We start from the raw sequence: 14,186 nt of genomic DNA on the forward strand, positions 1-14,186 counted from the left end.
GTCGCCGCTCACTCGCGTGATCGCGCACCATCACCCGCCGCCCAGTCTTTTAATTAATCTAATGGATAGAACAATGATCGCAATCCACCATGATACGTTATCCGTAGTTTCTCGACATTAACAAAACGAACATTTTTAATAAAAATATAAATTACCTCATCACCTTAAAACGCGATACACCTTTGCAACTTAATATCTAAATCACTATAACTAATTAATTAATATAAAATAGTTACTAACATTCCTCACGTTATATACGTCATAGCTCTAGATTTCAGCTATACAGAGAGACACGATTGTGATAATTAAGAAATTGATATAATCTTCTAATCACGTAGTAATTTTTCAAGTGCTTATGCTTACACCGATCACAATTCCCTTTGTTTTCAGTATTACACCAAAAGGATAGGTTAGGCGAAACGCCGGCCGGCCGGCCGGCGCGACGAGACTCGGCGCGTGGGAGGAGCGAAGACTTGTAACTTGTAGACTCACATGTATGTCACGAAGTGTGCGAGCGCCGCTGGTGCTAGGCGGGCGGTCAGGGATCACTGCACTGGGCACGAAGCTAGTGGCACAGAGTACCGAAGGGTCGCGGGGTTCGCGCGATGCGTGCAGTTCGCGGTGGCCGTTCGCGCGGCCGGTGTCTGGGGGACTGGCGCGCGGTGGCACTGCAGCCCGGAGCCCGAACGCACCCCGCGCACCCCCCCTCCGATGTTCGCACAGCGCGCCCTCCAGATGTTGCCACTCGCCATTCGTGGCCATTCGCAGAAACCTCCAGAATCCATACCCAATGACAAACCTCCATAACATATTTACAGTTTGTCACTATAAATCTTTACGCCTTTTCAGTGATTTCATTACTCAGATATTTTAAATTAGATCTTTGAACGGGCGATGACGAATAAAAGTCGCATAAAACTGGCAATTCTAAAGAACACTTTTGTTTGAAACCTTATAATTTATTTAGGATTTAAAAGTTCATTTTACTTTTTCATAGCTCATGAATCCAATATCATAGAGTATCCAAACACATAGAACAGAGAAAACTTACAGGAAAAGCAAATTACTTTACCTTCATTGAATATTTCATGGTGGTAAACTAATAGAGTGAACGAAACTCTTCATACTTGTCCTTTACACTTAACAGATAAGAAGATCTTTGCCCAGCAAATAGACATTAATTTGTTACTATCATCACTATTTACTAAGTAATTGTGTAAACTTTATTTATTATAAGTTTGGTGATGTTTTAAAACTGTAGTGGTTAACTTTTTCTAATATTAATCATACAGTTATAAACAATAAATATTAATCTTCGTTAATACCTACAGTAGTTAGTAGTTAGTAACATTATGATTACCATTAATAAAAACGTAAAGGTCTTTTCGTATAACACAACTTAAGGTTTAATAAAATCGTTATGATTTAAAAAATAATAATAATATGCCAATTAAATGTAGCGAATAAGAGCTCTAGATAAGATAAGTCAAATTGGAAACAAACTGGAGAGAATTATCAGCGTTCGATCCCTACTACATTATCATAGACTCGCGAGCTTGCAGCACGCTGGCCGATGGTGAGTCGTTGCGAGGCGAGGTGGCGAGGAGGCGACGACCCCGCGCGGCCACGCTCTACCGCGCCGACTCGCCGAAACTTCGCACTTCACTTTTCCACCACAAGGAACCGTCAAAACGCACCAGCCGTGAAATTACCGTAAATCTGACGCAACAACCGTCTGCCAAGATTGTCAATGCAATTCTCATTAAAAAATAATACAAAGCAGGCCTTAATGGGCACATTTACAAAACATTAAAAGTATCATTATTTCAAACGTGTGGGCGTTATTATTTTAGTCATTATTGATACCTTAATAACTTGACAAAAGGCACATCGTACCTCAATGATAATTTTATCAAATGACCATAAATAGTAATCAGAATTCGTTAAGAAATTGCAATTGCAAAATATTTGCAAAATGTTAAGATTTAATTGCGACAGCGAAACGAACGACAATATGTCACAAAATATTCGTGGATTAACCATTCTTGCAAACAATAGAGACATTACGAAGTAGCCGGATAAGGCAAAGTTTGGTCCACGTCGTGCTGAATCTCAATGAGCACTTGCTCTCTCCTCACCTCCACTCCCGATAAGCCTCGATACCATTATAGAAACGATATGACTCACGATTGCAAAAATCTAAATTTGCATGTACACAAGGCGTTACGTTAATGATTATTGTTAAATATCTGCAGGAAAACTCCCATCAAACATCAACCTCGGTTAAAAATGATAGGATTATCAAATATCACAACAATTGCAAACATACGAGTAAATAAAAATTATTATAATTATTATAACATAATTATTGTAATTGAACACTAAAACTTACCTACCTATCGTTAAATACAGTTAGATGACGGATGTCACGAAGTCTTTATATTACAGCGATAGCCTTTCTGTCTCCAATTACGGATCATTACTCATGCGTGCGATATTTATTTAAACATAGTAACAGATCTAGTCATAGTAAAAAGTATCGGATACATTTCATTATTAATACTATAAGCTACAAATTATGTAAGCTAACAGCCTGTTAATGCCTTCTTCTCTTGAGACTAATGTTTGGACCGTATACCACCACGCTCCTTCAATGTGAGTTTGAGGATATATGGCAGAATTCAACTAACGCAGATTTCGTCAAGATATTTTCTTTCATCACCGAGCATGAGATGAATTATAATTATGTGATGCTTGCCCGGGTTCGAACCCGCAAATTTCTTTTAAAATACACGTGATCTAGACAGTAATCGATCTTGGTTCTGAAAATACGTGCAGTTGTACAAAACATTTTTTCTAACAACAGATAATAAATCACTGCTAAAATCATGTTCAATTACTACCTACTCAATAGTTGAAGCGCACTTTATACCTTAATACAAATAATATAAATCAACACATAAGCTTATTAAAATTCTCGGCCCTTTTAAAAGGGGTGAAAGTTAAAAGTTAGTCTGGTTCCTGAAGCAGGTTTAATCTAGATAAGAGTAAGGCTTTTAAAGAAAGTTTTCATTAATTTATTGCTGCAAGTGCCGACAGACTGATATGTAACAACTTTTTCCGAGACCGAATATACGAAGATTACGCGGTCGATGAACTTGGGCCAGAAAAAAAAAATTATAAATAGAGTCAATTGTGGAAGTGCGTTGCACGTATCATGAAAACGTCGCTCGTTGTCACATTAAATCTGACGCAGATGCTGCAGAAACAGCATCTGCGTTACATCTATTAATATTCCAACAAAAAAGAATAAACAAATTGAGTATTACAGAAGCCGATTTTAACTAATAATTTTCATTTCATTCGCATCAAATTTTACAAAACTGCATTTTGAATTATATATTTTGCCGCCATATTTTTAATTAAGTATTATTAATTAAAATAAAAAAAAGAAGTCACCATAGCTTTTAGAACTTTATTAATTTATAACGAACTCGTCCACTACAGTGCCATCGCAATGGTGAAACGCAAACACGAGTTCGCATATCAAACATGACAGAACAAACAAAATTTGTCCCAACATTTATAGCATTTCTAAAATGGATCCTATGACAATTTGGCAACGTTAAACTATGGAAAATGTGTAGTATTATGAATAATAGTTTGTTTATTTTCTCTATGTAGGTTTATCTATGGCAAGATACAATTACATGAAATAGTACTTCCTCAATATACCCGAGCAAGCGAGAATAATAATTAATACAACTGCATATAATACTACTTTGTCTAATTCGTATATAAACAGGAACACCGTTATAGTATTTAGTTTACAGCAATAATCTCGTCGCTATATAATTTACAATACGCGGTTCAATCGTGACCACAATATTTCTTACTTCCTATAATGGAATTCTTATTACTTAGCCTACGTTTCAATATCAAAACTTGGCTCCATTGTAAATTGGTTCAATAGATTTTGTATCATCACGAAAAAGGTATAGTTATATTTAAATTATATTAATACTTCTCTGGTAAATAAATATCATAAATATCACTCTGAACATCGTTCATACGAAAGCCGTTTTATTCTATAATATCAGCGTAATTATAATTTATTATGCGTTAATCCAAACTTTCCCTTAGAAATGTTTAGAGCAGCATATGAAAGTCACATTAATTTAATAATATTTTATAAACTAAACATGAAGAAAAAGTTAAGCTGTATTAGATTACGGAATTAAGTGTAAAATATTTTCATACGTTGATTATTCAATGATAGTGAACGTGGGTGCAATGCATTCCGCAACACGGTTTATGCAAACCCAATTAGACAATTTCGATGTCAAGATAACGAAGCAGCATGTTCGATTAGTTCCCGACTTCTCGCTGTTTTGGATCGTATCAGAGCTAATTACTCGAGATGAATTAGAACGTATTAACATTAGTAACTGAACCTGATCGTCGAAGGTAGAAATCACAAGATATAACAAGCTTTGCCGAATACTAATTTCCTGCTCATTGCATACTTGTATCTATAGCGAGGATGTATTGAATGATGTCATTAACCTTACCGCAAACCTGTTTAATCTGAATTTCAGACACATACGAAACATATTATTTTAGGGACAAATATTAGTAAACGTAGACATAAACATATTTAACGTGAATAAAACTACCATACAAATATAAGAAAAAAAAAGATTGTATAATATCTGAAAGGTTTTAGAACTTATGAATCAAGTTGATCTGAAATGAAAGGCAGTGAATAGAGTTTCTATTATCTGAACTTTACTTATGTATTCGGATAATGATATATTGCTTCGACAAAGGAACCGTCGCATAAATATTAAAGAAATCCTTTGTGGGAATCTCGAATAACAAGGCTGCCATATAAAGAAAACTTTGGAATAAAAAAAAAAAAAAACTTCCCATGTACGCGAGAAATTCTCAATACCCCAAAACGACTAACATTAAAGTACCAGTCGCGGTTCGAATTTTTAAAAAATTACATAATGCTTGTCGATCGCTTATACAGAAGTCTTACAAAAAGTTATTATTTAACTGTATTATTTTATACAAAGTGTAATCAGGAAACGAGCATGTCGATCTCATCGAATTTGCAACCAGCAAATACGGTATGGAATACAGCACACGTTTTTACGTAGGGTCTTTATGTATTCGTCGATGAGATTATGTTATCATAACTAATATGAAAACAACCGACCACCCACGTGGTACAGAAGCCGGGTGTTGGATGATACAGTCTGTGTCGTCTTGGGCGCGATCCAACAAACAATTTACGACGAGATAAAATTAAAATGTGCAGCATTCCTGAATATCGTTTCGGCAATGACTAGTGTTTTCCTTGCGTTTGTGAGTTGTTACGGTAAAAACTATTTCGAATATGTAAAATGAAATCGAACTTTATTTATTCAAGATTAATTTGTTATCAAATTTATGCGATTTGCATATACTTTAAAGAAAGGGACAACTAATGCATTCGAAATTCACATTTAATAAAAAATATAAAATATAAATAGAGTTGACAAAAAACAATCTCCACTTCTTCGTTAGGTAAACGTGGAAACGATCCATAGTAAGTCCGTTTCCGTGACATCTCGTTAGCCTGATCGTAGGATTAGGACGTCCTTTGTCAGCGTCTACCGTAGCTTTAGATCACAAAAGACTTAAATTGACAATGAAACCGGACCTCCCTTATTGGAAGGTTGTTACGAATATTATTCAAGTTACGTATGACAATAACGTAGAAAATGATACTACTTGAAATTAAGATTAAAAGGGACTCTGAATAAGATTTATTGCCTTTAAAAGTAGGTAAAATTTACCACGCAAAAACCCGTTTGGTTAACGTCATCTTCATACACAAAAAGCAATCAAAGATAGATGCACCTCAAAACTGTTAGACAAATACGGGTATATTCAGAGGCACGCGTTCACTATTTTGCGGCAGAAGACTGGGGTGGGGCAATACAGCAATAATTGTAATGATGTCAAAGCGAGGGCTGCACACCACGACAGCGCGCCTCCCGCACAGCCCTATACATTTTTATTGCGTTGCACCCTCCCGCCAAGCGGTGAGACCACTCGACTGAATATAATCACTAGTACCTATTGTTTTATATAATCACCTGCAGGCTGACTAAACAAACATTACTTTTCATACAGAATAATAATACTTGATAAATTGCTTCAATTATCTAAAAAATGAATTTACTGTTACCATCATAGAAAATTCATTTGTATAACGATTTAACATGACTCACCCTCTTTTACTCACATACGCAAACAATACCCCAATATTAGAACTGTCAAGGTCAGTCTATGGTCGCTGCACAACCGAAACACGCTAAATATTCATGAGATTCAGCATTGTCGCGCGAAAAAGTCGATCGTTTTACATACCAAAATATAAATGCAATGAGACAAAGCTATATTCAAGTAAGGAATAGACGACGGTCGCTGCCTGTTTACTATGCAAATACATCTAGCACCGTCAGCGTTGGGTCCGTCTGCAAACAGCGCCCGACATGTCATGTGGAGCGCGACTCCGTATACTTTCATAGAAAATAAAACGCGTAAACCGCTTACTTTCAACTTGCTCTTGTATTTAGAAATATATATATATTGAGTCATAATTTGAATAACTATGAACAAAACTTCTTACACGAGGTAATAAAATATTGCAACCGCCTCATTCGTGTTCCAAAGATACCATATCTTTAGAATACGAATGAGTTGTGACTTTTTACCCTATAATAATGTGCCAACATTTAAATTGGACAAAAACGAATAGAAGATTTGCTTAATGAGTGGAATTAACTTAAAAAAATATATTTTTCAGATTTTAATTTTAAAAAAATAGTAAACTTCATGTAATACCTTAGGATATACGTTAAATTATTTTGATAAATTAGAAAAGGGCGTAATGTTATATTTAATATGCTAATGAGTCCGCCATGGGCCATGGCTTGTTAAGCAAGTGGAGCTCGGTCTAATGATCAATAGTACATTCTCTTTTATGTGATACTTTTGAGAAAATATTTTACAATTTGTACAGTAATTACCATGTAAACGTTTTGTTAAATGGACTATTATATTCAATTTCATGTATTCAGGTTGGTATTTATCCAGCAGTCATCTTAACACATGTTGTGACTATAAATACACTTAATTCCTTTTCGAGTTAATGACTCAATCGTGGAAATATTCACAAGCTCGTTGTGATAATTAAAAAACTTCAGAACAAACTACATCCAATTAAGATTTTTTTTTTTATAAAAAACTACATAGAGTCAAAAAATACTATTACATAAAAACACAACATTTATCTAGGTTACATTTTCAAATTGGTAGGTGTATATTTTACATACATTATTTTTTTTAAATACGTGCTATGTTCTTGATACCAAAACTGTCTAGAGTTTGTGTGCCTAATGTTCTATATAATTTGACTACAACCGTTCATATGATAACAAAACATTTTGCAACAAATTAAATTTGAAAATAATCCAAGTCAAAAACATATTAATTACTAAATCACATGCTAGGAAGTATGTTTATATTAATTCAGGTGGTCGTGTAAAGTGAATGAAAGTTGGCAGATAACGCGGCATCGTAACGAACAAAGTCAAGGTCGGAACTCATGATGTCGTGGACACCGGACGCTCTGCCAAGTAGTGTCCATTGTCAGCGCGACCTGCGCAGCCGCAGAACTATCGAATTTTTATTGTTACGCTCTCGCAAATTTAATTTGTGTTGATGTATCGAACGTCAAATTGCCTAAATATAATCTGTCTCGTACACATGGAATTTTTTATATAAGTTACCAATATAAAATCAAGACCTACTTTATTCAAGTACATATACTTTTGGATCATTATTTTAAAAGATAAATTAAATGTAAAACTATCACCGTTTCGGAGTAGATTTTGCCGAGAGAAGCCGATAAAAAGCAGCAGTTACTCTTTTTTATCGATCATATACTCATATAATCATATACAATTAACTTTTTAATTAATATACGTAGATCCTATTCTTGCATGAAAATCAACGAATATAAACTCCAAGCTTTTTTATCATTTTCTTACATAACTACAATCTAGTGCAGGAATACTTTATTTATTATTGGTTTAAATGAAACATATATAAATGGCGATTCGCGAGGTAAATTTGAAATCGAATCGTCAAAGAATTTCGTTCGAAATGTTAATGCCTATTTGATAATGATTAAGGAACTGGTAGCAGCGTTCTTTGAATGCGAATGACCTTCGGCAATAAGAAACGTTTGCCGACACCGCACATTTTTTTATTTATATTCGCACGAATAGTTTTGGCCATTTGTAAATACGCATGAGAAAATTAATTCATCTGCATGTTATTATTTTTTTAACTCAATTTTAGATTTTTTTCGACATAATAAGGTCAGATTAACTAATTCTTATTGTGTAAAAGACGATATGGTTATAAAGAATGCTACTTGTGAGATGACGTCCGACAGAGAAGTATGGAAGAAGAAGACATGCTGCGCCGACCCCAAGTAAAATTGGGATAAGGGCAGGAGGATGATGCATAAGGTCAGATTAAATAGTCAACAGTACCAACCCCGTCTACGAATATGATTTTTCTGATCGAACAAGAAATTAACATTAGGGCTGTTTTCAGCATTTAAGGATTACAATCTTACAAACATACTTTTTGAGATTTTTCGAAACTTTAAATAAAACACACGGTTTTTATGAATTTGCTGATAATTTTTTCTCATGTACCTTTTTAAATTCAGGCTTTGGTCAACTTTATTTATAATAATTTCATTCCTAGATTACTTTAGATTTACAGAACAGAGCGTGCCCTTTTAAGGATAATTATCAATCGTATTATTTATGTTGTATTCTTTCATCAGTCAACAAACTGTGTATACGTATATTTTTAAATTCCGGAATTGAACTATCACTAAAATAAAACGAAAGTTTTCTTGTAGAATTGTGGAAACATGTTAAGTGCTTCTGTCTGTTTCGTAGATTTGGTTTTGATCTCAGTCCCAGAGCAGACATGAATAAATGATTTAGAAACATTAGTTTTTCAGACATAAATTTTCGTAACGTAAATACGCAGGGACATAGAACCTTACCCAGAAAAAATGATTCTAATTGAGCTGAAGCTTAAATTTTCTCTCGAAATGAGTTTTGCAAATAATGTCAATGCATTTTATTTCAGTAATTCATGTATAGGATTAAAATCACCAAACCCAAACCCAAACCAAAGTATATACTCTGTTTTAATCCAACTCTATCCAGAACTGAACCGTGCAATCGTTATTTTAATATCTAACCGATATCAAAATGTAAAAAGTACCTTTTTTATCTCATCTGGTATTTCAGAAATCAAATATTTTCTGTTTTGCAATTTGTCTAAAAATAGATTAATTTAGAGACAGAAAGGGCTAATATTATATATCTATAAAAATATAATATAATCAAATTAAAACATCAAACTATTTAGCATTTATTAAATTAAAATTTCGCCATAAACAATATGCGGCGTCTGTTAAACTAATCCGACACACAAGTAACTCATTGTAACTTAATGGACCAGCCGTCGCCTGTCAACATGTCATAATTCATGAACTTTGCTTTGGAACAAATTAACGCTTATATGCCTTTTCGGCTTTAATCTGTGAATTAACGAAAAGAACTATTTTTATATTTTTATAATCAAATTACTTTTAAATTTAAACATTTCAATACGTTAATCGATTAAAATAATTCAAATGTTAGCTGATGATGGTGATGATGACGAAAATGTTAGCAGTCAGTAAAAGATAACAATACGGAAGTGATAAAATTCATGTTGGAAATCCGACACAATGCCATCTAAATCGCTGTTAACTTGACAAGTACCTCGGCTATCGGTCGATCTATAAACACAATGTTATCGGAACAATCACCATAGCCAGACTGTAGACTGCTACTATTCGACATCAGTACCGCGTCTTTTGGATTTACAGCTCCAGGTAACACATATATAAAATATGTATAATAGAAATTAGAAAATGGAAAAAAGTACGTACACACTGTGGTATAAAAAAAACAGGAAGGAAGATACCCAACAATGTCGGTTTAAAAGCGTTATATGAGAGGATGCATGCCTGGCGAATGTGACGTAACATTTTCGAGCTTCAATGAAATTTAACCTTTAGACAGTGAGTTATAAAATTTAAATCAGGAATGCTGGTATAATGACGAGTAATAATCCGACTGCCCCCAGGCGAATTAGCGCCGCCCGGCCGCCCCAGTTTAAATATCAACTCCGACTGTTTAAACTGCTAAAACTCATAATCCAATAAGCCCCTTGTGTCCACTGAAGTAGAAGTTCAAATTTACCGTAGGTGTTCGTTTTAATTATTAAAATAAATATGAATTGACCCACATGCATACTTCTCGTATCAACAATTTAAAAAGATAATTTATAGCTAACTCTTCAATATTTAAACCTACTCGCAATTCGCATAAATGCGTTATAATATAAGACGGTTATAACGGAAGGTCAGAGAGCATTACACAAGACTTAGTATTAAGATTTGCACTCCTAACAATATTACTGAATATTTAATTTGTGCTGTTTACCACGTACGAGTTGCTTAGTCACGTCATGTCACGATAACTACTTAGATAAATGCCTCAATATATTCCAATAAACTTCGATATTTGGATACTGAATTCATATGTCGAGTACCAGAAAACTAATGTTTTAGACATTAATAGACATTAACGAAGTCTTCGACCTCTGCATACAATTTCTAAAGTAACGTCTGTTAGTGTAAAGAAATTAACTGTTATGTAACTATTTATACTAAAGATGTTAAAGATATAGAATCAAGTCTTATTTTTAGAAAACTCTAATTTACACAATATCAATCAACAAACAATTTCTTATTAAAGCGTATCGGTGAAGAATTAAGGTAGTGGTATTATACGATGAAAATTATACTTAACTGTTTTCGAAACATACAAAGCCTAATAGAACACAAACATCTTATTTGCCATCGAAAAACAAGCAGACATTACAACAATGGCGTGTTTACATACTACTGACAAAGCTGGCAATTAGAAAGGCTTCACGAAGACGCGGGGTGAACGGGGGCGAGGTGAAAACCAAGTATCCAATTTCTCCACTTCCCCACTTCCGACGCAATTACGAAACGTTATTGTGGAGCAGTCGCGGACTGGCGGCCGTCTGACCGCAGCCACTGAAATCTAGGCACCTACACCGCAGTCTCGTTACGCTACACGACAGTTTTGTTGTATTTTTCGCAACACATACACCTATAGTGTTTCTGGGAAAAGTACCTAAAGAAATCATGAGGACACTACTTTTTATTTGGAGAAGTATCACCAACGATATTCGGATGTTTATATAAATTATTTATTCTATATATGCTTTTAACTTAACTGCACGTTATTAAAGGAATAAAATCAGAACATCAACTATAAATGCTATTCAATCATTTTAAGACATCTCTAGATCATGTCGCAGATATCTTTAATACGATGCTTTCTTTAATGCAATCAAGACGGACTGTTAGTTTCTCTTGGGGGACATCACTCAACAGTAACCTGAGCTAGAAAATTACGTCCGCTAGTCATAAGACTCGATTCACCCGTCAAGTTGTCACCGCGTTGGAGGAGCAGACGGCGGGGACACGCCACAGAAATAAGCTTACTTTTATTAATTACATTTACACAGATCTTAACGAGACGTTTCATTAACTACAGTAACTGTATTGTGATTTATTATAACTAAGTGGAACTTACCCCGCTATGACCACGATTGACGTTGAAAAATACAATATGCTTAAGAAGTTTTATATCTACTCGTAATTAATTTGGAAACATATCATGTATGTTCTATTTGAAATAAGATATGTATCTGGTATCGAAGTTCCATGTAAACTGTCAAATTATTCTGATTCAATTAGCACAACACACAAATAATTAATTTTAAAAAATATTCCGATAAAATATACAATAAATTCTAAAAATATAATTGTTCACTTGAACGAGAACTTGTAAACTAAGCAAGTTTTATCATCTTAAGCTTTTAATTTCCCTTTGACGCCACAAGCCAAATGAAACAATGGCGAAAGTGGCATACGACATATTTCCCCTCAGTACAAGTGTCACAATGAAAAACCCTTACATTTATGCGACAACAAAAATCTGTTGAGCAACATAAAAGCTTTTCGCCTTGAGCGTTGCGATCCATTAAAGACACTTTACGAAGACTTGAAGGGCGCCTTAGTTACCACGTCCACAATACTCAGATCCCTGTCTTCCATACGTCGTCAGAGAAAGTTTGTAAAATAAAAGATCTTTATGTTCGGTATACAAACTCGCATTTCAGAGCAAATTCTGTTTGAGTCACACGGACGGACGTATGACCCAATATAAATGTGTATCGCCAAATCGTTTTACCAAACAAACATCTTATTAGAACCAAATACACGAAATATAATTGGGTAATGAGGCAGATTGAAAGTACATATATTCAACATAAGGGTAATAATATGAATACACGATAAAAATTAGCCTATTTTTATTTCAGTGTAAAATATAATATCATAAAATCTGACTAAATTTCAATATGAGTTTCTTACGAACATAAATATTAGCTAAAAAAGTTAAAATTGCTGATTATTATATATCACTTTATTACGTCTAGAGCCATGAACTTAGCGGCAAGTTCATTTACTCCAAACATAAACATATTATTATGTAAGTGTTAGCTGATATGACTTTCTTATCTGGAAACTAAAGCCGTTGCTTCTATTTATAGCAATGACATAAGTGAATAGGCAGTTTAGAGCGAGTTGCAACTTGCCTCGGCGATAAAATACCATAATACAGTACTGTATACGTAATTCGTACAATTATTAGATGGGAACACTTTGTTTGAAGAAGTGCCCATCAGGTTTAAGGATGTGAATAAGTTCTTACGAATTTATGAATGAATTGCTACACAGTAGTCGATATCAAAAGCATGTAAAAACAACTTATATTTAAGTTGGTCTTTTTTAAACACCATAATACTAATAAGTATTATTACACCATAATACAGTAAATATATAATCTTTAAATAAAACATTAAATGCAAATTGTGTACACGATAGTAACCTTTGCTGAAAATACCCGACATTACCATAATTTACCTTGTAATACATTCAAAAGAAACATAGAAAATAATCACATACCTGGATCGTTCATTATCTGGTTATAAACAGACAATGCAACAGCGTCCTCGCTGACGAAGTCCCAGAGACCATCGCAGGCTACAACCACAAAATCTTCGTCACCATCCAAATCAACCTCTGCTATCTCGGGCCGCGCCGTTACGTACGGTTTGTAGTTTGCGTCACCTGGACAATCAAATGAAAATTAAAGAAAAAATTCAAGAATAGTTGGAATGATGAAACGATGAATGAAATTTCATATAAGATTTTGGTCTGCCCAATTACTTTTTAAATTAAGTCTAATGTCAATTTTTTTTATGCCATGAAAAAATTACAAAATCAGATTAGTTGTGGTAACTTACAAATAGGATGTTAGAAGTAATAAAAAGCGCAACTACAAAGGAGTGGACACTCAGTTGTACTGGTGATGTCATAAGGCCTATGACACTTCATAAGACTTAATATTCAAACAACACCTCATGTGTCACAATCATTAAAGACGTAAATGGCTCTATGTGGTAGAGGCGAGGAAACAAATGTTCGCTAACTAGACCCAAGTTCGCTGATTAGAAGACTATTTTTGTTTTTTAACATGATCCTCAACTTCAACACATTCTTCAAAAACCTCCTCGATGTCATTGTCGTCCGAAAATTCTGTTCTACTTAATTATTTTTTGAAACAAATAAAAGCAATGTAAACAATCACTAGAGAATGTCTGGACTATAAACTAGACGAATAAGCGGTTCAAGCCCGTATCAGATGTAGATTTCGCTGACAATTTTGAGTAAGTTTTTAAATATTAAGCATAATGAAAAAAAATTACCGATGATTTGATTGATCTAATATGAATACGTATTATCTGAATTATTTTGACAGCTACCAAATAAATTATAACATTTACAGAATAGTGATAACACATTAAACAAACACTTCATTGTA

General features: G+C 34.1%; 1 protein-coding gene across 3 annotated transcripts in view; it reads right to left on the bottom strand.

Annotated features, from left to right (window-relative positions):
- The window catches only part of LOC125064815 (titin-like), a 74,498-nt gene that overhangs the window by 39,316 nt on the left and 20,996 nt on the right, over positions 1-14,186 (bottom strand). For all 3 annotated transcript variants that reach the window (XM_047672057.1, XM_047672056.1, XM_047672055.1), the window contains exon 7: positions 13,268-13,432. In XM_047672057.1, coding sequence (XP_047528013.1) covers positions 13,268-13,432 — 165 coding nt within the window. The remainder of the gene's footprint in view (positions 1-13,267; positions 13,433-14,186) is intronic.

This window comes from Vanessa atalanta, chromosome 6 (assembly GCF_905147765.1).
Source record: "Vanessa atalanta chromosome 6, ilVanAtal1.2, whole genome shotgun sequence".
NCBI lineage: Eukaryota > Metazoa > Arthropoda > Insecta > Lepidoptera > Nymphalidae > Vanessa > Vanessa atalanta.